Source organism: Topomyia yanbarensis, chromosome 2 (assembly GCF_030247195.1).
Source record: "Topomyia yanbarensis strain Yona2022 chromosome 2, ASM3024719v1, whole genome shotgun sequence".
NCBI classification, from domain to species: domain Eukaryota; kingdom Metazoa; phylum Arthropoda; class Insecta; order Diptera; family Culicidae; genus Topomyia; species Topomyia yanbarensis.
Window position 1 is genome coordinate 350,019,337 of NC_080671.1, and position 21,878 is coordinate 350,041,214.

The following is a 21,878-nucleotide window of genomic DNA, read 5'->3' on the forward strand; positions in this document are numbered from 1 at the left end:
TTTGATCATTCATCCTTATTATGAGCAGCAGAGAGTAAAAACTGTTTCAGTTGTGCGTAAATAGAACTCCGAAAAAATAACAACAATGGACTTAGCATCAATGGAAAATTGCTGCCGAATATGTTTAGGTATAGAAAAAACGTTTTTGTCGTTGAAAACCGAGGTGGAGTCCGAAGGAGTCATGGTTACGTGCATGGATATGTACAGCAGCATTACTGCGATAGAGGTATACAGTATTTTTGCAACGTATCAACAAGAATATAATCTAATAGCAATTCTTTGTAGGAACATTATGAAAACATAATTTCCAATAAAGTTTGTATCTCGTGCTTTTCTGAGCTGAACAATTACTACCGGTTTAAGAAAAAAGCTCTCGAATCGTTTAATACACTTTTACAAGCTTATCGTACATTTCGTCACGATGTCTCTTTGGCCAACGATGATATATCAGAGGAAATATTAAATAAATATCCTCTCTCTCTAGATATATGTGTTGAAAATGAAGATTATGATTCTCGCGAAAAAATTGAACACAGGCAGGACATCCCAGGTTCCATAGAAAATGATGCCAGTAATGATTGTGGAATCGAAATACAGAAGGAAGACAAATCAGAACGAATAAACCAAACTACAGATGTATATGACGAGGAATTTCTAGAGATGGAGTGTACTGATACTAAAGTTCAGGATCAATTAATCGTGCACGTCGCTGATGAAATTCTGGACGTTATTGAATTTAGCGATCACGAACCAAATCCGCAAATTGGCCAAGAAAACGAACAAAATCTTACGACCCAGGTAGTCAAGTGCATGGTTTGTTCGAAACAATTAAAATCTCAAGCGGAACTGGATAGTCACTTCGTAGCAGAACATTGTCAACAGGAACCGGATGGGGGACACTTTATTTGCCCTGTGTGCAACAAACGCTTCGGAACGAGGAAAACACTTCGCCAGCATTGCCGAATTCACCAGGATCGCGAATTGCGTAGATTCCGTTGTCGTTACTGCGATAAATCGTTCAATTATAGCCATCACCTGAAAATCCATGAGACAACTCATACAATGGAAAAGCCTTTTTCATGCAGTTCATGCACAAAACAATTCGCATCAAAGGATCGACTTAGAAATCATGAGTTGCAGCATGTCGATAGTTTTAGATACAAATGTGAGTCGTGTTCCAGTTCGTTCCGAAGTAGAAAAGCACTCAAGATGCACGCAATTCTTAAACACGATGCAGCTGTTGATAAGTTCGAACCAGTCGAATGTGGGAATTGTGGAAAAGGCTTATATTCACAGTCTGCTGCCAGTGCCCATCTTAAGGGACCGTGTGGAAGTAACTCAACAGAAGCAAATAAGGTCACTTGAAAATATATGAATAAAAATATTGATGAGTTTAGCGTTTAATTGCTTATACAGAAAGAAATATATGCAGTCATTGGTCTGATAACTGATTAGAAGTGTGTGTGCGTCATTTTTGGTTTCAAACCCCCTTTTTCCTAAAGAAACATCGGCAAGTCAGCGTGTATTTTAAAGCTTTTCCGTAGTTCAGCTTTTGATATACAGATTTCATAGCAGGTGATTATCTATTATTAATCCAAGAAATTTAAATTCTATAGCAAATTCGGCTCGATTGAGGATAGGTGTTTCTAGTTTGTTTTTCCTTTAAAAGGAATTACCGTGATATTTTGGAGATTTATGCTAAGATTCTCCTTTTTACACTATTACCATGTCATGTTTAGAAGATGGTCCGAAATCGTAGATTCATCTTTGCCCCCAACAATGTCGTCTGCGTGACCCGTTACTTCGAATCCGTCGACTACCAGAGGCCACAACGGGTGACAGCATGCCTCCTTGGGGACAGCTTCTATTGGATCTCATGGTTATAGTTTCGCCTCCCAGCGAGGCTATCACAGTCTGGCAACAAAACATTTCAGTAATCCATTTGTCAGTGAAACGCTCTATCCCCTTTGATTCAGCGGGGGCAACAATATCCAAACAAACAACTGCGTGTTAAGGTCTTTTTCCTAGCGATGAAACATTAGCCGCGTTTTCCGCTGCAACTAATGCTCCATCGCTCACGTTCGTGTCATCACCAGTACTGCTTTCTTGTGTTCACAGTGGAATCTACTTCTCTTCTTCATACGGGTCGCTGTAGTAAATCTCTCTTACTCGATATTTACATTGCTGGATGTAGGATCGGAGGCTGCATCATTTGTTTATATTTGTATTTGTTACTTTACTATAACCTGTCGGCATACGCCTTAACTCAGGTCAAGGAAGCAGTTGGTTGGTCATGTGATTGTGTTTTAGCAGCAGGTGTCGGTGACTGTTTGTTAGTATTGATTGTTCTAAATTATTTTTGATTTGCTACTTCGGCGCGTGCTTTTCTGTAGAGGGAATTCTGGTTACAGAACTGGCACGCATGTCCGTCCGGGATGTGACAAGCGTTGTTCGCTTAGGTTATGCTTTCCCTTACGTCGTTTACGTTCCACCATACTCAGTTGGGAATGCCGGGGAAAGTGCCAATCGTAGTTCGACATCATTCCTTTAATGAATTCTGCGCTAGTGCTTGGTTTTAGATCAAGCATTGGAACATCCAACTTATCGTCGTCCATGCACATAGAAATATTGGTTTCGATGTTGTTATATTCGACGTCGTGTTGTTTGGTATTCTTCTCAATGAAATTTTCTAAATTTTACCAATGCACAGTTTTTCGCGTGGTGTAGCTGTGTGTAGGTCAATTCCTCGCGATTATGCTCACAGATTTTCACTTTCACCAGTTTTATATTTGTGTTTGCATAATTCATTATTACACGACACAAAGCGGTAGCACAATTGAGCTGTGTGCAAAACCATAACGGATCCTTGGGAAATATTTGTTTGTTCGTCTACTACATCATGGTGATAATTAAGTTCTCTCTTGTCATTCACTTCAACGTCATCATTACTAAAATCGTCTTCGTGCTCAAGATCAGATGTTCTTCCTTGCCTCTTGCACTTACGGGTCACCAGTCTAAACCCATCGTCATTGGTATAAACTATGGCAACCGTTTGGGGTATGAAAAATATGTTTGTGGTGTCCAGGGCTTGCTTTTCTGTTCAAACATGCGAGTGTCGGAAATACAGATACAGAAAGAAACGACAAGTAACCTTTTAACACGCGTATTGCAATAAAAGTAGGAGAAACGATGATTTCAATCTGACTGTCTTGTGTGTTTATTCATATAAACGAGAAGCGGTAGAGGTGACAGCGCCTCTATTGTACGAAGGTGGGAAGTTAAAATAAAAAAGCAGCTACAAGTTCATACGTATATCACTATACCCGAAATAGGTATACCACCTTTACATAAAGAGGTGTTGTCACCAAAGATCTCAATAAGGAGATTCTTATCGAAATCTTTGCTGTTACTGTCTCTAGACTTTGAATAAAGTTGACAGTCTTCATGAAGATTTATAGTCTTCGCCTATATCCACTACTCTATCACCGACATAATGTGATATTCGAAATATTGCTTGATGACAACTCAGGAGCAGTCAATCCTATAAAATAGAATTGGTAGATACTGTGCTGTTAGCACCAATCGTCACAATGCATCAATAGATAGGCAACCCGAATATATGATGTAATGACCGAAAAGGCATCTATAGATAAGTTCGGAAAAAATCAGAACGATTCTTTTTCAAATAAAACAATACAAATGTATACTACTGATTAAAGCATTGTATTTTTTTACTTAAATTTACGTCGGTTTGTTTTGCTTCCTTCAATGAATGATTACTCTAAGGTTCGATAGTTTATGTTTCATCTGTTATATAATAGTTTTTAGTCAACTACTGACTTTATGGTAAGTTAATATTAATTACTTAGTACCTTTCCTAAAACTAGCGTAATATTATATCTCGTTTTATTTCCTTCAAATAAGAATTTCTTAGCAATGTTGTTATCCACCGTACAGCTGAAGTTGCTCAGTGATTTTTTTCTCTTATCTAAGGCAGTGATATATTTCAGATTTTCCATGTGTTTACTCGTAACTGTGGTCTGTAGTCTTGACTCAATGTTTGGGAAATTACGTGCGTTTCATTTTTCAGTATATTTGACATTCCAGTTAAACACAATAATCAGTTTTAAAGAAATGATAAATGCCTGTAGATTATCAAGAATAGTAACTGAGATTATCAGCTCGTTTGACAAATTAAAAAAGCGACCACATCCAAAGCTCCCAATTACCCTAGAAAACACCAATCCAAAGGAATTTACACATGGAACTTACTGTTTATTTTTATTAAAATGAAAAAATATATGAATTTTGAACGAAACTACAAAAATGTTTTGAAAAAAATTGTTTATCCTGGAGGAAATAGATGAAGTAATATGAGCCAACAAAAATATTGTAATCATTATCATTTTACCAGTTGCATCGATTTTTTTGTTATGCTAATTATTCCAATCCTTCAACGTTTCACAAATATTCAGTCCTATTCTGCAGTATGACGGACCGCTTATTCGAAGGAAAATACGCTTGAGACTGAAACCGAATCAGTTCCTAGTATGTTTGCAGTCGAACCGTTTGTTAGGAAACACGTTTTGATCAACAAGTTCATCGCAATATGATTTAAAATCGTGTTGCATACCTACTTGAAAAAATATCAGTTTGAATCAAATTATCGCTGTTTCGTCTGAATTTTTGTTTAAAAAAATACCCTGATTTCTACAGCTAACACAACAGCAACAAAAGTCGTTCGACCTCTATTCTTCCGAAACATGCATCCGTCACCTTACAGAAATAAGATCGATTACCCTATATCTTTTATTTTAATATTTTACTAATGTTGATAAAACTATCAAGGGCTCTTACACGAGCATTAGAATTAAGTAATGACATTTCTGGAATTGTACGGGAATCTCGTCATTAATCGCCTTACACGATAATTAAAAGTGACATTATTGCTCAGTAATGACATCACTAATACCTCGTGTCAGAGCCCCTATTGACACTCATAATGATGACTGTGTGCTTGGCTGATGATACTTTTGCCACGTTATCTTTCGGTTTTTGAACCCTTAAACGCGAATTTCTGGATGAATATTCTCGTTGAGGCTTTATATCCCAAAATACGGTATGTTTCCAAACGACAACTGTGTGCATTCAAGGGTTAACTGATTCACCAACGCAATCTCGTCGCTTGGATGTGTTAAACTTATGTAGAAAAAGAAAAGGAAAATTGATTCCCGATTCAGGAATCCCGTTAATTACACCAAGCGGGACATTGGCCAATTTTCAACGATATTTACGTGTCTGTTTCAATTTAAGGTCGTTGAAAGATTGGTGTAAAATCCGTTATTTTTGTTGACGTTATGCTATTTCGAGTAACCAAATCGATGGCATCAAAACAAAGCAGTTCAAGAAGGTTTGCTTTCGGAAAGTTTTTCCTATGTCTGCTCATGAACTATTTCATATACTTGATGTCTTTATAAGCTGAACGTTAAAGTGTTTCATCACATTTTCACATTTATTTAATTTCAGGCCTTGTTACAAGCACCGCATGTATACACAATCTACTAGAAGTGTAATGATTAATGATGTTAGCACTTATATTTTAAACAAAATTTGAAAAGATTCCCGGCTAACTCCTTAATGCAAAGTGTAGTGTGATTGCCGGGATAATTTTGAAATCAACGGAACTTCTTGTTAATAACGTTCAATAATATTTACCGTAAATGTATATTATGACATCTTGGTTTTACTTAAAGCTAATTAAAATTAAGGGCTTTAATGACGACATTATGCATTTAAACACTTTCATTACTTTCCTTTATCCCTTGATTACTCTTACATTGGTTTTACGTTTTTATCACAGTTCGATCCGTCTCATTTAATATTTAGATTATTTTTGCTATATCCTTAAAACTGGTAGCATGTTCAGTTTTCTGTTTTTTAAGGAAGAGCAATTTCATTCACAGGAGAGGTGTGTATGGTTTCCTAGTTTCAAAGAGCTTCGCATTCTTCATTTTAACTGTGTTGTTGTGGTGATAAGTTACGATTGCGGATGGGAGAATTTTAATGGAATGGGTTCATATTGGTTGCACAGTCTGGGCGACCTGCGTGGCTTTGTACCTCCGGGCTATTGTTCGTTTGGGTCCTACTGCTGATTGACCACTATGTGTTTGCATTTTATTTTGTTTTGTTTCGTTATTAGCGTTACCTGAAATTAACCGGTCTATTGCTGAGGCTTATTTGTTGATGCGGGACCATTCCTTGAGTACTATGCTCCTGTGGACGTTATCCTGTCAACTAATCGTAAAAAATGGTAGTTGCTAGCTCTAGCCTCCTGGGCCTATTTCCTGCTATTCATCGATTTGATTTCATACAATCTATACTTTCAATCTACTGTCTCCTCCGAACTGACTGCAAAATGCTACTGTACAATGGAAAAGGCCTACCTGATTTGCGTGCTCCGTACCCAAGGTCTCAAGCGCTCTGTAACGGTTTCAAACAAAAAATGACCACAACGCTTCAACCCGTTGGAAAGTATACGGGGCAAGTCGTACTGGTAACGATTTCGATGCCTCGTAAGACGTTGCTGTTGCTGTTTTATGTATGACGTCGGTCTGATCCGTAGGTAGCTTCACTGCATCGATACGAAGCTGGTCGGGTTGCTAATAAACGACGGTGTATTCAAGGTGGATGCCATGTCTTGGTAGCTAAACTGTAATAATGAAATTATGTATCATGACAACGTAATGATATAGCAACACAAACGGTGATTCACCTGTGAAAAATGTGGTTCCTCTTGAATTGCCCCGAGTGGGCCACTATTGTCAGGTGGAGTAAGTTCGACACTCTCACCGGTAAACTCCGAGTCGAAGTAGCGCGTGTCCGTGTCCGAAGTGACCTGAGGCTGAAACGGGGGTGCTATGCGTTTTTGCACTAAATCAGTCCAATTGATGCTGGAGAAGAACGGATGAAGCATTATCTCTTTTGCATCTGTTGGACCTCCGCCTAGTCGATCTTTGGGTTGTTTCATTAGCAGTCCACTGAGTAAATCTCTCGCGTTAGCACTGATGTTCCGAGGGAACTTGACCTCCTCCATCAGAATCAATGTGAACAGAATGTCGTGATCCCGATTGTAGAATGGTAGTCGGCCGCACATCATTTCGTACATGACAACACCGGTACCCCACCAGTCTACCGCTAAGCCATAATCGTTATCCTCCAGCACTTCCGGTGCCAGGTATTCCGGTGTGCCGCAGAAGGTCTTCGTTGTACGTCCATAGGTAATCTGTTCCTTGCAGAGGCCGAAGTCAGCGATTTTGATGTGACCATCCTTGTCCAGCAGGAGATTCTCTAGCTTCAAATCTCTGTAGACGATCTCGTGGGAGTGTAGGTATCTGTTTTGAAAGACGCCAAGAGAAAACATCCATTGAAAACGAATAGCAGATAAACAACCTTGAGCAGGAGTATCTTTTTATGAAATAATGTCAGCGTTGTAGTAGCGAAACACTTACAACGAAAATGTATTACAAATACAGTATCTAGAACTCTACTGCCTAATAGAGGTATCAGATGTATTTAATCACATTATGTATTTAATCGCAGCTATGAACTACACATTTGAAGAGCACCAGCAGGGTGTTATTGTATGGTATACGAACAAATGAGAACAGTAAATTTGATATATCCCATAGTAATGGGGCTGAAGAGAATTATGCGGCTAATTGGAACGACTCTTATGTCGGCCATCAGATATGATATGCTGAGGATTCTGGTGTCCTTTTTTGTAACAGATACCACGCCGATGTACCCTTTTGGAGAAAAAGGCAATTTGTACGAGGAAATACTGCCGGGAGCGGGTAATTTGGCATAAAGTCATTTGGCATAAGGTCATTTGGCATAATGGACATTTGGCATAACGGTTATTTGGCATAATGGTAGCTAGGCATAATTTGGAGGATTGATCACATTGAAGGTCATTTGGCATAATGGACATTTGGCATAACGGTTATTTGGCATAATGGTCATTTGGCATAATTTTGAGAATTGATACACAGAAGGTTATTTGACATAACGGACCTTTGGCATAACGGTCATTTGGCATAATTTTGAGAATTGATCACACTGAAGGTCATTTGGTGTAACAAACATTTGGCATAACGGTCATTTGGCATAATGGACGTTTGGCATTTGGCGCGGTCGGAAGCGCCCCCTCCCCCCTTGCAAGCAAACCTGTGATCCACTCGTTTGCCCGGATTACTCAAACATAGGGGCTATACATTAGTTTAAGTCCGACGGAGCGACAGCGATGTCGGACAGCACGCGACTTGAAGCGATGTGGCGTAGCCACATTAGTCGTTAATGTTTTTTTATTATTTGGTAAAGAAGAATAATCTAATTAATTTTGGTTCAAGTTCAATTTTAGTACTATTGATAAACCAACTCATTTAGTCATTTAAATATTTAGATAGTTGTCGTTATGCTCAATCATTTGATCTACATGTCAGCTGCTTACAACTGCATAACTAACTTTCCCTTGAACAATGAACGTTATTGTCAACATGCAATCAAAATACATAATACATACAAGAAAGGATATACTCAAAAAACATCCTGGTAATCAATAACTTTATCACTACATATACCTATGCCAAACGACTGTTATGCTAAATTACTGTTTTCCTTAACATAAAAATATTTGTACGGAAAGACCAGTAGCACGGCTTCAAATTATGCCGAATTAGATGATTTCCAACACAGTCTTAAATTATGTGTTTCCCTGTAGTTGATAAAATGGCAAATGACCTACAGTGTGATCACTTCTCAAAATTATGCCAAATGTTCGATATGCCAAATATCCGTTATGCCAAATGTCCGTTATGCCAAATTACCGTTATGCCAAATGACCTTAAGTGTGATCAATTCTCAAAATTATGCCAAATGACCATTATGCCAAATAACCGTTATGCCAAATGTCCGTTATGCTAAATGATCTTATGCCAAATGACTTTATGCCAATTGACCCAGACCCATACTGCCGCTATACGCATAACTGTTTCATGTTCTATGGGATTCCCTATAAACATGGGTCAATTATGCGTAGAATGGCAGAATAGTACTTCTAGCATATTGCAAGAATAAAAATCATTCCTGAATACCATCGGGTAAATTACAAAACAATTCTCTGTCCGTAGTTAAAAATTATTTGCTACAATAACCTCTCTGCTAAAAATGTCACACCGTATTACCATAAAAACTAAATGACCCCACTAAATGAGGAAAATTATATTATATTACCCCCTCGTGTATATGTATAAAGTAGGTATAAAATCTCCTTACTTTCATTAAAAAAACATTATGTAATCCCCTAGTTTTAAGAAACTTTAAATGTAAAACAAAACAAAATTGGCACCTTTAACCCTCTAGTGTCCAAATTTTTTTGGCTTGAAAAAACTTTCGGAGGCGGGTGATGAGAAAAACGAAAATAATGTTGAAAATTCTTGAAAGTAATGGATTTTTCATTAAAGCCTTAAAATAAGTTGGCTGCCTAGAAGCGGTGTTGGGCGCCTGGGCGAATAAAAACAAAAACTTTTTTCTTCTAGTTACTTCAACATAAGCGAATACAGATGGTTGCTTATATTTTGGACTCCATCAGAACGCAAAATACCTAAAGTGTAAGAAGTATTTCTCTAGTGCTTTGGTTGTTTAATTATTGACTTCTAATTTATAGTAGGGCAGTCCAGGGTCTGCTGGCGATGGTTTCACTTATCATGTTTGCAGTTTCTATACATTGCACGGGTCTATACAAGGCCATCAACCAAATCAATCATGATCCCGCAAGGACGCCACCTCGGTCCAGTAATATTTCTCCTCCATATTAATGACGTCAATATCAAATAATAAGGACCCCAAATATGTTGGAACCTTGGGACGACACCGACATGCAGATTTTTCAACGAATACGAGATTCAATTGGTCGGTATTGAGTCAGACCGGACTAAGTCGCAAAACATCAAAAAATGGGATAATGATAACGCTGGATAAAGAATTTCTTCTTGTAGTTCTACTTTTGCCAGATTTGAAATATGTAACCATAAACAAGAATTATGGTAAAAAATAATTTCCAATTTTAACGTAGAGGATGCTGCAATTCAAACCTTGAACCCATTTTTCTCGAAATCAATATTTTGTCACTTAGTCCGGTCTGACTTAACACCGATCAATTGATACCGAATTCAATCGTCACGTTCGCGCGGAAACGTCATCCAATTCAACAGCACATGTTCGACTCGAGCATTCGAAGGCACTCTCACGTCAAGGATCTTGGAGTTATCTTGGATTCGGTACTATCGTTCATATTTCATATTCCCTTTTTTATTTTATTTTTTTTTTTTTTTTTGAGAGTTGTCCTGCTGGAGCTGTAGAGCTAGGTTCTCGGAAGGGCTCCCCGTCAGAATCACATACTACAATTTGCAGACGAGACAGGCAATGTCGCCCAATAAAACACTGCAATAGGCCAATTGCAGCGGGCCGTGATTCTGAATGTGATATTCATTGTACGGTTCAGGCATGTGCGGGCGTAGGGACTCGGAATCGCGTGTATCATCGCGAAGGGCTCGAACATTTGTACGTTAACGTGCTCGATCGCGTGTGCGTTTGTATGTCGCGTGTGCTAACGTGTAACTTCGCGTGCATAAATTCTATTTCATAACCGTGTGCCTTTCGCATATTCGCGTGTGTTCTAGAATAATCGCGCGCGGACCGTGAATCTGATACTTAATTTTTTGTGTACGGTTCAGATTCCAGAAGGAAGTGGGTTCTTCCATATCATTAGAGTTCCCAATCATGTCGTCGTAGAACGCGTGGTCTAGTGGATATGAGCTTTATTTTTTTTTTTGATTGGTCCAACTGAATGTATGGACCTAAATTGCTAGAATGAAGGTTAAAGATTTCCGGACGTGACCGATTCATGATCGCGCATTTGCGGGTTGGCGTTTGAGATCGCGTTTGTAACTTCGTAAGTACTAAAACGTTCACTTGAGATCGTGTTGGTAAGTTTATGAGTGCTGAGATTTTCACCTTATCACCGGGGTGTAATCATGTTTGCGAGTTCGTAGGTTGCTTGGAAAATCGCGAGGGGCTTTAACGTTTGTGCGCTGACGTGATTTTGTAACGTGTGTTCTTGAATGGTTGCGCGAACCGTGAGTCTGATATTAAATTTTCAGTGCGCGGTTTGAATTCTGGCAGAGAGTGGGATCGTTTATATCGATAGGGTTCACGGTCATGTCGCCATGAGACGTGTTGTCTAATAGGTATGGGCGTATTTTCTCAATTGGTCCAGCTGAAGGCATGGACCTAGGCTTCTAGGATCAAGGATAGACTTTCGGACATGACCGATTCGTAATCGCGTGCACGATGGCATTTTTGTAGGTTCCCGCTGAGACCGCGTTTGAGAATGTGTGAGTGTTAAGACGTTCACTATCACCATCTTTGTTGACCCAGCTGAAGGCGGGTGTAGAATGGCAGTATAGGACTCGAAAAGAAGAAATAAAAGACAATATATGAGAGACGTAATAGATTAGATAGGTACAAGATACAGCTGAAGTTATGATCATCACATGAGACATACATTAGTACTTCAAACACTACTAATACTTGAATAGCCAATCACCACACATAGCACATCCTTTCTCAATTATCTATTTGTTACTGGTTGATTGTTGGTTATGAGCTGGTGAATAGAGGAAAGGTATAGAACAGACAAAAGGCTCATATCAGCCCTCCCGGCCTCCCCGACACACCACTATCGAGGCGTATTGTAATCAACATCTTGAAGCGGGCTTCTTATATAAATCAAATCCTCAGTAGTCATAATGTTTGGTGGAATATTAACATGAGAACTAATTAACCTCTAGTAGTAGAACTTGGTGCAAATAAAAACTAAAAAGAGCGAAGGTCCTTATATTTAGATAACTCTATTGAATATATTGTGGCTTGATGATGTTTACAATACCGTCAATCCCATCAACCTGCGAGAGGGAAGTTTTTTCCCTTTTTTATTATAGACTAAAAGTGAGTCATTTTCTCTTTTTTATGTTGTAACGACATTTAATTAACAAGGGACTGGAAGGCGTGAAATATTTTTCAATGTTAAGAGCCATGGTGCTCAAGGAAGAGCAAGGAGTTGAAGGAAGAAAGTTAGGAAAAGCGTGGAATAGGGTCATACGAACAAGCTTAGAGTTTGCCGACGACTTAACCCTTTGTATTCTACCGCGGGAGACAGGATATTTTGGTATTTTAAAATGCGAATCACCTGAGTCTGTGACATGTCCGGACAAGCGGAACGTGACTTGCAGATGACTCGCTTTACTTTTAACCAGGTTCACCAGTACGTTTAAACCTGGATTAAGCGAGAGTGAAGAAATCAGTCCTTAGTGACTTATGCTGTCGGAACCGACTCGCATAAGCTTGATTCCGACAGCATAAGTCACTTAAGTCTTCACCAATTAACAAAATAATATGTATCGACATAGATCTTTCATTAGGGCTTAAATCGCAAATGTAAACAAACTGCGTTTTCGCCATTATGACATTAGGCGACAAAAATACTACAAGATGGCGGTGAAAATTAGTTAAAATGGTTTTAGATCGATTTATAGTTAAAGAAAACAAAACGGCGAAACATGCATTTTCTTCGAGATTTCGACTTAGGCCCTTCTTCTCATATGGAATATAAAGGCTAAACTTACATTTTTAGACAGAACCGGGCGTACGGTTATTATTCACAAAATTATTCTTTAAACGGCGGTTCTATTATATAAATGATAAGCAATATCTACTATGATCATGTCTACTCGATAGTTGTTGCACATAAACATTCAAATATTTCGATATTTTCATGAAATTTGAAGAAAAGATGCATGCGCCCTTTCATTTACATTGGGTTTCTATGCGCCCATTTGCTGAGCCCTATTAAAAGTATACTGTCAAGCTCGCCCATTAACCCAGCCCTACCCAGCAAGACAGAGTCAGTTTAGCCCATTTACCGCGCTCTTCTGAACATTATGTACACAGTTTAGCTCTTTCACAAATGATGGTTGCTGAACCGGCGAAATCACGACTGGGATGCAAATTGGGCGTAAGCATTTTTTTAGTTTCAACCCACTAAAAGCACATAGAAATTAAATTCTTTGTTATATTGTCATAAGGTTTAACCAAAGATGCTTCCGGAAAAACATGGTCATAAAGTAATTTATACCTTCAATAAAAACTACATTTAGAATTACATTGAATATATTATATTGAAACTGATTTTTCTCCATTTGAGTTCATTGCGACTTAGGCCCTAATGAAAGATCTGTGTCGATATGTGGCTACGCCGATTCTATCACATTCGCCCGAAAGCCATTTACCCGAATGACATTTGCCCGAATGTCACATAAACCCGACAGTCATTCATCCGAATGCCACGAGCACCCGAAAGACATTCACCCGAATGCAACATAAACTCGAATGCCAGTCGCCCGAATTACATATACCCGAAAAACATCCAAATGTCAATTGAAAAATTTATTAAGCTGAAATACAAATTTTATTACATTTAATGCTATGAAGAGATTAACACTAACGCTATACCAGTCAAATAGTTAATACAATCACCTGGTTTGAATTATTTAACTAGGGTTTCCAGTTTTAGGCCCTTTCGTGAGTTCTTTTTAGACTTTTTAGCTGTTGGTATCGCTTGTAGTGTACGTAAAACATCCGTACTAGGGTTTTTCTCTTCAAGCTGCAACTGCTTCAACACACCGTAGAATGTAGGGTTTCCACGCCTTAACAAACCGTTGCATTTATTGTGCCAGCCTTCCACATTATTGGTGGTCCTAGGAAGCTTTTTCGATACATTTTCGAAAACTGACCATGGAGCGGGGGGAAAGAGCGGTCATCGAGAAACTTTTTGGTTAGCTTCCTTCCTACCGAAAATACAATTTTTACTAATGTAATCCAAAAATCGTCGAAAACGTTTAAACAACTTTTCCTCAATTCTTCGAGTGCCATTGGAATATCTTGATGGAGCAAGAAAGCCAAGGCAACAACTTGTTTGTAAATGAGTTGTATTCGGTGAACTTCCGAATATTTTGTCTGATGACCAAGTTGTTTTAGTTTTCTAAAAAAAACTTTGGTTTAGATGTCTCGAAATCCAATATTATGGAGAGAGCTATTTGGTATATAGATTCAAGAAATTTTGGTATATAAATCCAAGAACTAACCCTTATGTTTGAGTAAACCGGGCAGGCGAGTGGATCAACAGTTTCCTTGCAAACTTATTTGGCATGCAAATCCAAGGATTTGTTCATGTTTGAAAGAAGCAATCAACCCCTAATTGTGGGAAAAGAGCTGATCATGTTTAAAAGAAGGAATCATTCCCTAAGTGTGAGTAAACCGGGCAAACGAGTGGATCACCATTTGGATTGCGAGGGCAAAGAGGAGATTGGAGATTGGTATACAATCTCAAAGAACTGCTTATATTTAAAGAAGGAATCAACCCCTATGTTTCAATGGATACCAATGGATCACAGGTTTGAAGAGTGAAAACCTCAGCGGCGTCGGACGGTACACCTAAAAGCGATGTGGCGTACCCATATTGGTCAGTGTTCGTGATTTTCGGGCGAACGTCATTCGGGTAAATGACTTTCGGGCGAATGTCAGTCGGGCGAAGTTGATATAACCAGCTACACCACATCGCTTCAATTTATAGCCCCTATGTTTAGGTAAACCGAGTAAGAGGATTACCATTTTGCTTGCGAGATATATTTGGTGTACAGATTCAAAGAACTGCTCATTTTTGAAAGAAGGAATCAACTCCTAAGTATGAGTAAACCGAGCACACGAGTGAATCACTTGTTTACTTGCGAGAGCTATTTAGTATAAAGATTTTAAAATTGCTCTTATTTGACAAAAAATATCAGCCCTTATTTTTTAGTGAACCGGGTAACCAAATGGAACACCAGTTTGCTTGCGAGAGCTATTTGGTATTCAGGTTCAAAGAACAGCTCATGTTTGAAATCAACTCCTAAGTTTGAGTGTACCAGGCAAACGAGTGGATCACCACTTTTCTGCGAGGGCTATTTGGTATACAAATTCAAAGCACTGCTCATGTTTGCAAGAAGGAATGCACTCTTATGTTATTGGCACTCTTACGATGTAAATGCCGCGAACGAATGTTGTCCCAAAGACAACGAAACAGGTGGTGCGAGCTTTTGCTCTCAGCCGACAGAAACCGGGAAATCAGTAATATTTCAAAGGTTTTCCACATAGTGGAATTAAATGGAAGAAAACCTTTGAATTATTACGTACATTTCACTAAGTCGTCCGTTCGCGTATATATTGGGAAATCAGTGTAATCCCAATCAATACCCAGAATCGGCCACGGGAATGATGCCGAATGCATTAATGATTATGATGAAGGCATGCTCAAAGCTGTTTTCTTGGCCTCAAACGCCTTTTGAGATTTAGCTGGCGGTGGTTTGAACGATGAAAACGATAGTGATGATGATGTATCGCTAATAGTTTTCCGATCTCACGTGGTTTCCGAACTCGCAATGGCGGTATTGATATAGAGCATGATCAAGAACATCGATGGGTGCATGCTGATGTTGGATTTTTAATGGCACTGTTATGAGCAACACGGTGTAATTTTCCGTTTGTAAAACCCCAAAAAAAATCGATTCACTCTCCGACATTTTATGAAGTGACTAAAGCAACGAAAGCTGAGAGAATGACTATAGCAACATGCTTTCTTGTTGGACTCTAGTATTGGTATAATCTTTCGCTTGTGTTGGAATCGAAACAATAAAAAATGATCTTATAAGCAGCATGGATCTGATTTTATATTACGTTTGAGTGAATGCGGAATTCGGTATAATGACATTCGGGCAAGTGGTCTATGCGGGTTTATGACGATCGGACAAATGGTCCATTTTGGTTAATGGAATTTGGGTAAATAGCTTTCGGGCGAATGTCATTCGGGTAAATGGCTTTCGGGCGATTGACGTTCGGGTGAATATTATAGAACCATATAAACACCCAGAATAGATATTTTCCAAGCCAACCACTTCCAAGAACGATTATAATTTGTAACGACTGTAAAATCTCCACTATACTAAAATGTAAATCATGGACAAAGAATCCATAATTGCAAAAATTAACAAGCATACAAATTTCAAAAATGAAACTCAAAAGAATTGCTCATATTTAAAAAAAGGCAAAATCAGTTATAAAATATATTCACTTGAAATATAGTCAATAGCAGGTAATGGATAATAACACATTATTGTTATTGCTTTGTGCAGCTACAACCTTATGGATAATTCACCTGATAAACTAGACATTCGACTGTTATGCCAAGTGACCTTCAGTGAGATCACATAATTGATCAGTCAGATCAATTATGCCAAATGTCTGGTATGCCAAATAACCCTCACTTTACGCAATATTAGAAATTATGCCAAATGACCGTTATTCTGGAGATAAAATGAATTATGCCATATGTCCACTATGCTAAATGACCTTCAGTGTGATCAATTCTCAAAATTATGCCAAATGACCATTATGCCAGATAATCGTTGTGCCAAATGACCATTATGCCAAATGACTTTATTTCAAATGGCCCGCTCCCAAAATAAAACGCTGCTGAACATGCTCTTATTTCAAATGAAAGGCAGCTGAACATATCCCGATCAGAAGAGCGTAACAAAACAATAACACTATTATAACTATGGTTGATATTTATAACAACTGTAGTTATATTCAGATAACGGAATTGAAAGTGGATTGCGGACAGTTTTCTATACTATCAATATTATAACATTATCTATTATGAGACCATCAATTTATGAATTGATCGTTTGTTACTAGGTCACTGTCATTAGATGATTATATCTAATACAGTTCTCTCACAGAATACCTATATACTTTTGGAAAAAAAAATATTTCTCATTTAGTTTTAACTTTGATAAAATAATATCAAATTTTGTTATAATTAACCAGGTTTTTGTTTTATTTTTTGTTATTTTAACAACTAACCAGCCGGATTTATAACAGGTTCTGCTTCAAAATATTTTTGAAATAAATAACTTCAGGTGTTATAAATCAGTTATGCCCTTCTGATCGGGAATGCTCTTACAGGAACTTAAACCGGCAAAATGCATATTTTGTTGTAGAATATAACAAGAAGGGAGCTGAGAACAGAACTTTAAATAGATTTCGTGGTAAACACAATAATTACTAGACGAAGTGAATACAGTTTCGCCGGTTTCGACTTTCAAACATGTTCATTACCAACTTGCGACTGTTTACTTAGAGAACCTCCCAATAACACCTGGGTTTCCCCGTGCAAACCACCTGACTTGTTTCTCTGAACGTGACACTGTGTTTGTTTCCCACATTCTCGCCATTTGCCTCACGAAGCATTGAAGTAAATGAATGAATCACACGATTTACCTACTAATTGATTGCTACAACTCGACCAACTTACCCCAATGCAGAGATGATTTCGGCGCCATAGAATCGTGTTCTATCCTCGGAGAATACTCGTTCGCGGCTTAGATGGAAAAATAGCTCTCCCCCGTTGACGTACTGCATCACGAAGCATAGACGGTCCACGGTTTGAAAAGAATATTTCAACGACTGAAAGGGTTAGAAAAAAAAAACAATCGTCACACAAACACACCAATTAGGCTTAGCCCCATTCTCCACTTACTATCAGAAAAGGATGATTCGTCTTTTTCAGTACACGATTTTCCGCCATCGTGTGGGCGACCTCATCTTTCTGTACGATGACTTCCTTTTTGAGAATCTTGATGGCGTACAGTTTGGCGGTTGTCTTTTCGCGACATAGGATTACTTTACCGAATGTTCCTTTGCCGAGCACTTTCAAGAATTCGAAATTTTCCAGAGTCTGCGTTGGAAAAAAATTGAATCAATCAATAATAAAGCTCCAAAAGTAAATATTTGTTATTTTGATGATTCAACCATCTCTGAACCGGTGATTTTTCAATTGCATGAATAGCTACAAGACCGAGTGTGGGTTGTATTTGAACGGCCACACACATAATAAGAATAAAAAATATTGCACTCTAGATGATATCTCTAATGAAATTCGCTCTTTAAAGTTTCACCTGCATATCTTTCACTTTACTCACCACTTTCTTTCGGCCACTAATTTTTCCAGTCGATGTTCCCTGTACAGAAAATTTCTCTGTCAACAGTTCATCCTCAGCAATCGATGCCATTTCGACATCTTCGTTCGACTGTGATCCTGCCTGGTAGGCTTCAGCTTCCGTTATTCGGTTCGCAACACTTCGGATCGCTTCGACCCATTCCTGGCGTTCCTTTTCCTCCTCGACGTGAAACATCCGCTCTATCACGGTGGTCCACTGCAGACCGCGTATGATGAATGTGAAAGGCCGTGGTCTATCGACGGACATAATCTGACAGCCGCGCACGGTGAAGTTATTCGAGGGTTCCGCTTGGAACGAAGCATCCGGTCGATTTTTATAGCCGACCAGGGTGCCATCGTCTCGAAGAATGAAGTACCGCGAGCGCCAGTTTTTTATATGCTCACCGCGTTTATACAGCCAGCCTTCCTTCACAATTTGGGCGGAGACGGTGACCGGTTGAGTGACGCGAGTGGGCTGCGATATCGGAACCGCCTGCGATGGATTGCTGTCTGTAGAAGACATAACGAGGTGGTGTCAGCACTTGGGCACAAGTAACTTTAAAGTCACAAATTCGAGGTATTAACGGGTTATTAGGTCGTTCAGTTTCCGACTGTTTCCTCAACGACGACGGCGACGATGGCAGCGGCAATGACGACGTGTTAATTCAGAGCGCGCGTGCACTTTCACTGGTCGCTCTCGAGCACACTGCAATTTGCGATGCGATGAGGACTTCGCCTCGTGTCTCAATCGACAGCACTGGCACTGTCGTTGTTCAAATCTGTAAAGTTAATATTGAATATTGTTTATTGAATCATCGTTTGACGCGAATGAAAAAAGTGTTATACAAAACCGGATTAGTACGTAAGCAGTTGGCAAATACAAAACAAAACCTACCCGTTGTAATCCCCTCTAGCTGCTCTAGCTGGAGGAAGAATGTGTTGGCACTAGTGAGCGAAGACATGTTTTTTAAGACCCATGCATTTCCCTACGAATAACCTTTAGGGGGGCGTGTGGTGTAGTTGGAGTGAAGAAATGTGAAGTGTTACGTTTAGAAATTGTCGTGTGCTACTCTTCTCTTATCAAATTGAGCGAACGCTATTGATGTTGCGATAACTTTGATGTAATTCTCGATATTGTTGAATGTAAGGTAATATGCATCTCCAAGACACAAATTTATTTGTGCCTACAAGTTAAACATGCTAGTCAATATTGATCAAAAATCATGGTGTTTCCACGTTCCGGTTTTGTTGAAAAATTACCGACCGCTGAACAGAAATTACCGACCCCTGAACAGATATATGGTGTAGTTTGAAAATGACCTCCATTGTGTCTAAGTTGTCATGAAATTTTCTCACTAGAAAGATGCGCTAAAAATATAGAAATTTGAACACTCACGCAAAAAAGCGCCGGCTAGCTTGTGACCGCAAACCTGCTGAAGCCAACAACAGTACGTTGCAAAAGAATTTCCTCGCTACTGTATGCAATGTTGTGCTTTCTTGGTGCGATGGCAAAATGAATAGACTGGGTCCAAAAATAGAACCAGACTGCAGAAGTCAGGGGCGGCGTCGGAGATGGCGCGGTATTATTTAGCCAAAGCTAAATCGGCAGCGCCAGACAGTTGACCTATCTGTTGTTGAAAAAACAACCTACAGATGATGATCTGATTCACAATTTTAGATGGTTGACGTAAGATGTAGGCGAATTCAATGCATTGACTGCAAACTCCGCTAACAAAGGAGAAGGGCACTACTGGCTTATCCGATGTGACTAGGCAGCTAGATCATGTGTAAAATTATTACTATTAGTTGTTTGAAGTTTGATACTTTGAGTTTATATAGTCACGATTTCTAGAACTAACCCTTTCCCACTTATAATATTTGTACAGCACTACAACTCTATAGTTCATTTTTGAAAAGATTTTCAATTCGTTTCTTTTCTACATATGTGTTACAATGGCTCAGAAACAGCTGAGGGGATCCGAATTAGCCAACGGTCCAAATTGACTCATGTTCCCCTACCAAAACGACATATTTCAGGAAATCCAAGAAAGTCTTGAAGAATTTTCTAAAACACCAATGATCTTCTAAGAATCTTCAGAAATCTGCAATTTGAAGGTACATGTGGAGCATTTTTTTTCGCTAAATTCTTCAGCTATCACCTCAAGAGTAAAGTTTCGAATACCGACCCTAATGTCAAGTCTACTATTTTGTCTAGTCTAGTGAATCAAGCTCCTAACAACGTTTCGAACAAACGAGTTTAAAATATTTATTTTGTCATTTGAACAAATATTTGCTAGACCATTACGACCACCGTACTGGCATATTCCATAATTATAACGATCACTTGGATATCAATTCAGTAAAAGTCACTAAACGGAATGTCGACAGAACCACCCTTGGCGGTAACATCTCAAGACACATTCCACGCACTTGTATCGCTTACCTCAAGAAAATAAATCTGCTAATAGAAGTAAAAGTTGTTCTGAAATATGTTGGTATAGGTTAAAGGCTCCCAAATCATAGATATATAGAAATTTTTTAAAAATTTTTTATGACGGTCGTCAATGAAAACCAGCAATACATTTATGACTCGTTTTTAATAATTGAAGTGATTGTTCCGTACCACACCGACAGGTTTGTAATAAAATTTATTTGGAATAATCTTAAATTCCATTTTATCCCTCTCCTAGGCTGACGGGTTTGACGGTATTGAAAACATCTTCAAGCATATTTGAGCAGACACCTGCTTTAAGATGGTTATTGCATTACGCCTCGATAGTGGTGCATCGAGGAGACCGAGAGGTGTTATGGGCCTTTTTTATGTTTTTTGTTATTTCATACTCTGCACCAGCCCAAACTAACAGTCAGCTAAGAGCCTGTGCACACTGGCGTGGCCGATTGGCGGGTCGCCGTAGATTGACTTTTTCTGTGGGCTGTGTTTGCAGACAGTGTTCAACAGCTTAACGGCTGTCTTTTTGAGCACGGCTCGCAATGGGAGTCATTGTGTGTCGATTTATCGGTCGATCTCGTCAACGTGCACAGGCGCATTAAAAATTAACAGTTGAACCCTATTAGTTGTGTTGTGTTGTAATAATTGTAGTTTTTAGTACTAGTGTAAAATTGTTATGTGCTAGTCGTATGTCTATCTGTGTATGTGTTCGTCTGAGTATTTGTGCATATGGGTCTAGGAATGGATGCAGAACTGGCTTATATGATAGAATAGTGGGTAATCCTTCTTTGGATCACTTTTTATCGGTGTTCAATTCGTGCATTCGATTCGACTCATTCGGATTGGATAAATGAAGGTACGATTAATTTACCGACGCACATCAATCATCCATTCCCCGTCAGCATAGCATGAGAAACTTTTAACGGAATGCAAATGTCGTTAATAGTAAATATATATCATTTTCTGGCATTTAGACGATTCCAAGTAGTTTTATTGCATGTTACATGTGTGTTGTTCAAATAATACTCAATAATAATACTAATTCTTCTATTTATTTCATTTTGTTTTATTTATTTTCGGTCTCATGCGTCACATTCCTATGATGACCTCTCCGAATTCATTTATCAAAAAAGGGTAACATTGCTGCCAACAATGACTATTCGCTACCATCAGACGTCGCCAGGTTTTAGAAGAATTGAGATGTACTCTCATACTTAA

General features: G+C 38.8%; 2 protein-coding genes across 2 annotated transcripts in view; one reads left to right on the forward strand and one right to left on the reverse strand.

Moving 5' to 3' along the window:
• On the forward strand, nucleotides 1-1,388 carry LOC131681443 (zinc finger and BTB domain-containing protein 14-like). The gene is made up of 2 exons (XM_058962236.1): nucleotides 1-226; nucleotides 286-1,388. Exons 1-2 carry the CDS (start codon nucleotides 86-88, stop codon nucleotides 1,363-1,365), a joined length of 1,221 nt encoding a protein of 406 aa, XP_058818219.1. The 5' UTR covers nucleotides 1-85; the 3' UTR covers nucleotides 1,366-1,388.
• A 2,314-nt stretch (nucleotides 1,389-3,702) lies between these two features.
• The window catches only part of LOC131684210 (RAC serine/threonine-protein kinase), a 39,780-nt gene continuing 21,604 nt past the window's right edge, over nucleotides 3,703-21,878 (reverse strand). The window contains exons 2-6 of the mRNA XM_058966889.1: nucleotides 18,195-18,990; nucleotides 17,753-17,950; nucleotides 17,528-17,679; nucleotides 6,773-7,391; nucleotides 3,703-6,709 (exon numbers count right to left, since the gene is read on the reverse strand). Of these exons, the coding sequence (XP_058822872.1) occupies nucleotides 6,629-6,709; nucleotides 6,773-7,391; nucleotides 17,528-17,679; nucleotides 17,753-17,950; nucleotides 18,195-18,734 (1,590 nt within the window). The 5' untranslated portion in view covers nucleotides 18,735-18,990 and the 3' untranslated portion in view covers nucleotides 3,703-6,628. The remainder of the gene's footprint in view (nucleotides 6,710-6,772; nucleotides 7,392-17,527; nucleotides 17,680-17,752; nucleotides 17,951-18,194; nucleotides 18,991-21,878) is intronic.

Coding starts and splice junctions, on each gene's coding strand:
- LOC131681443 (XM_058962236.1), top strand. CDS start 86: ATGGACTTAGCATCAATGGAAAATTGCTGCCGAATATGTTTAGGTATA. Junction 227..285: donor GCAGCATTACTGCGATAGAG/GTATACAGTATT, acceptor AATTCTTTGTAG/GAACATTATGAAAACATAAT.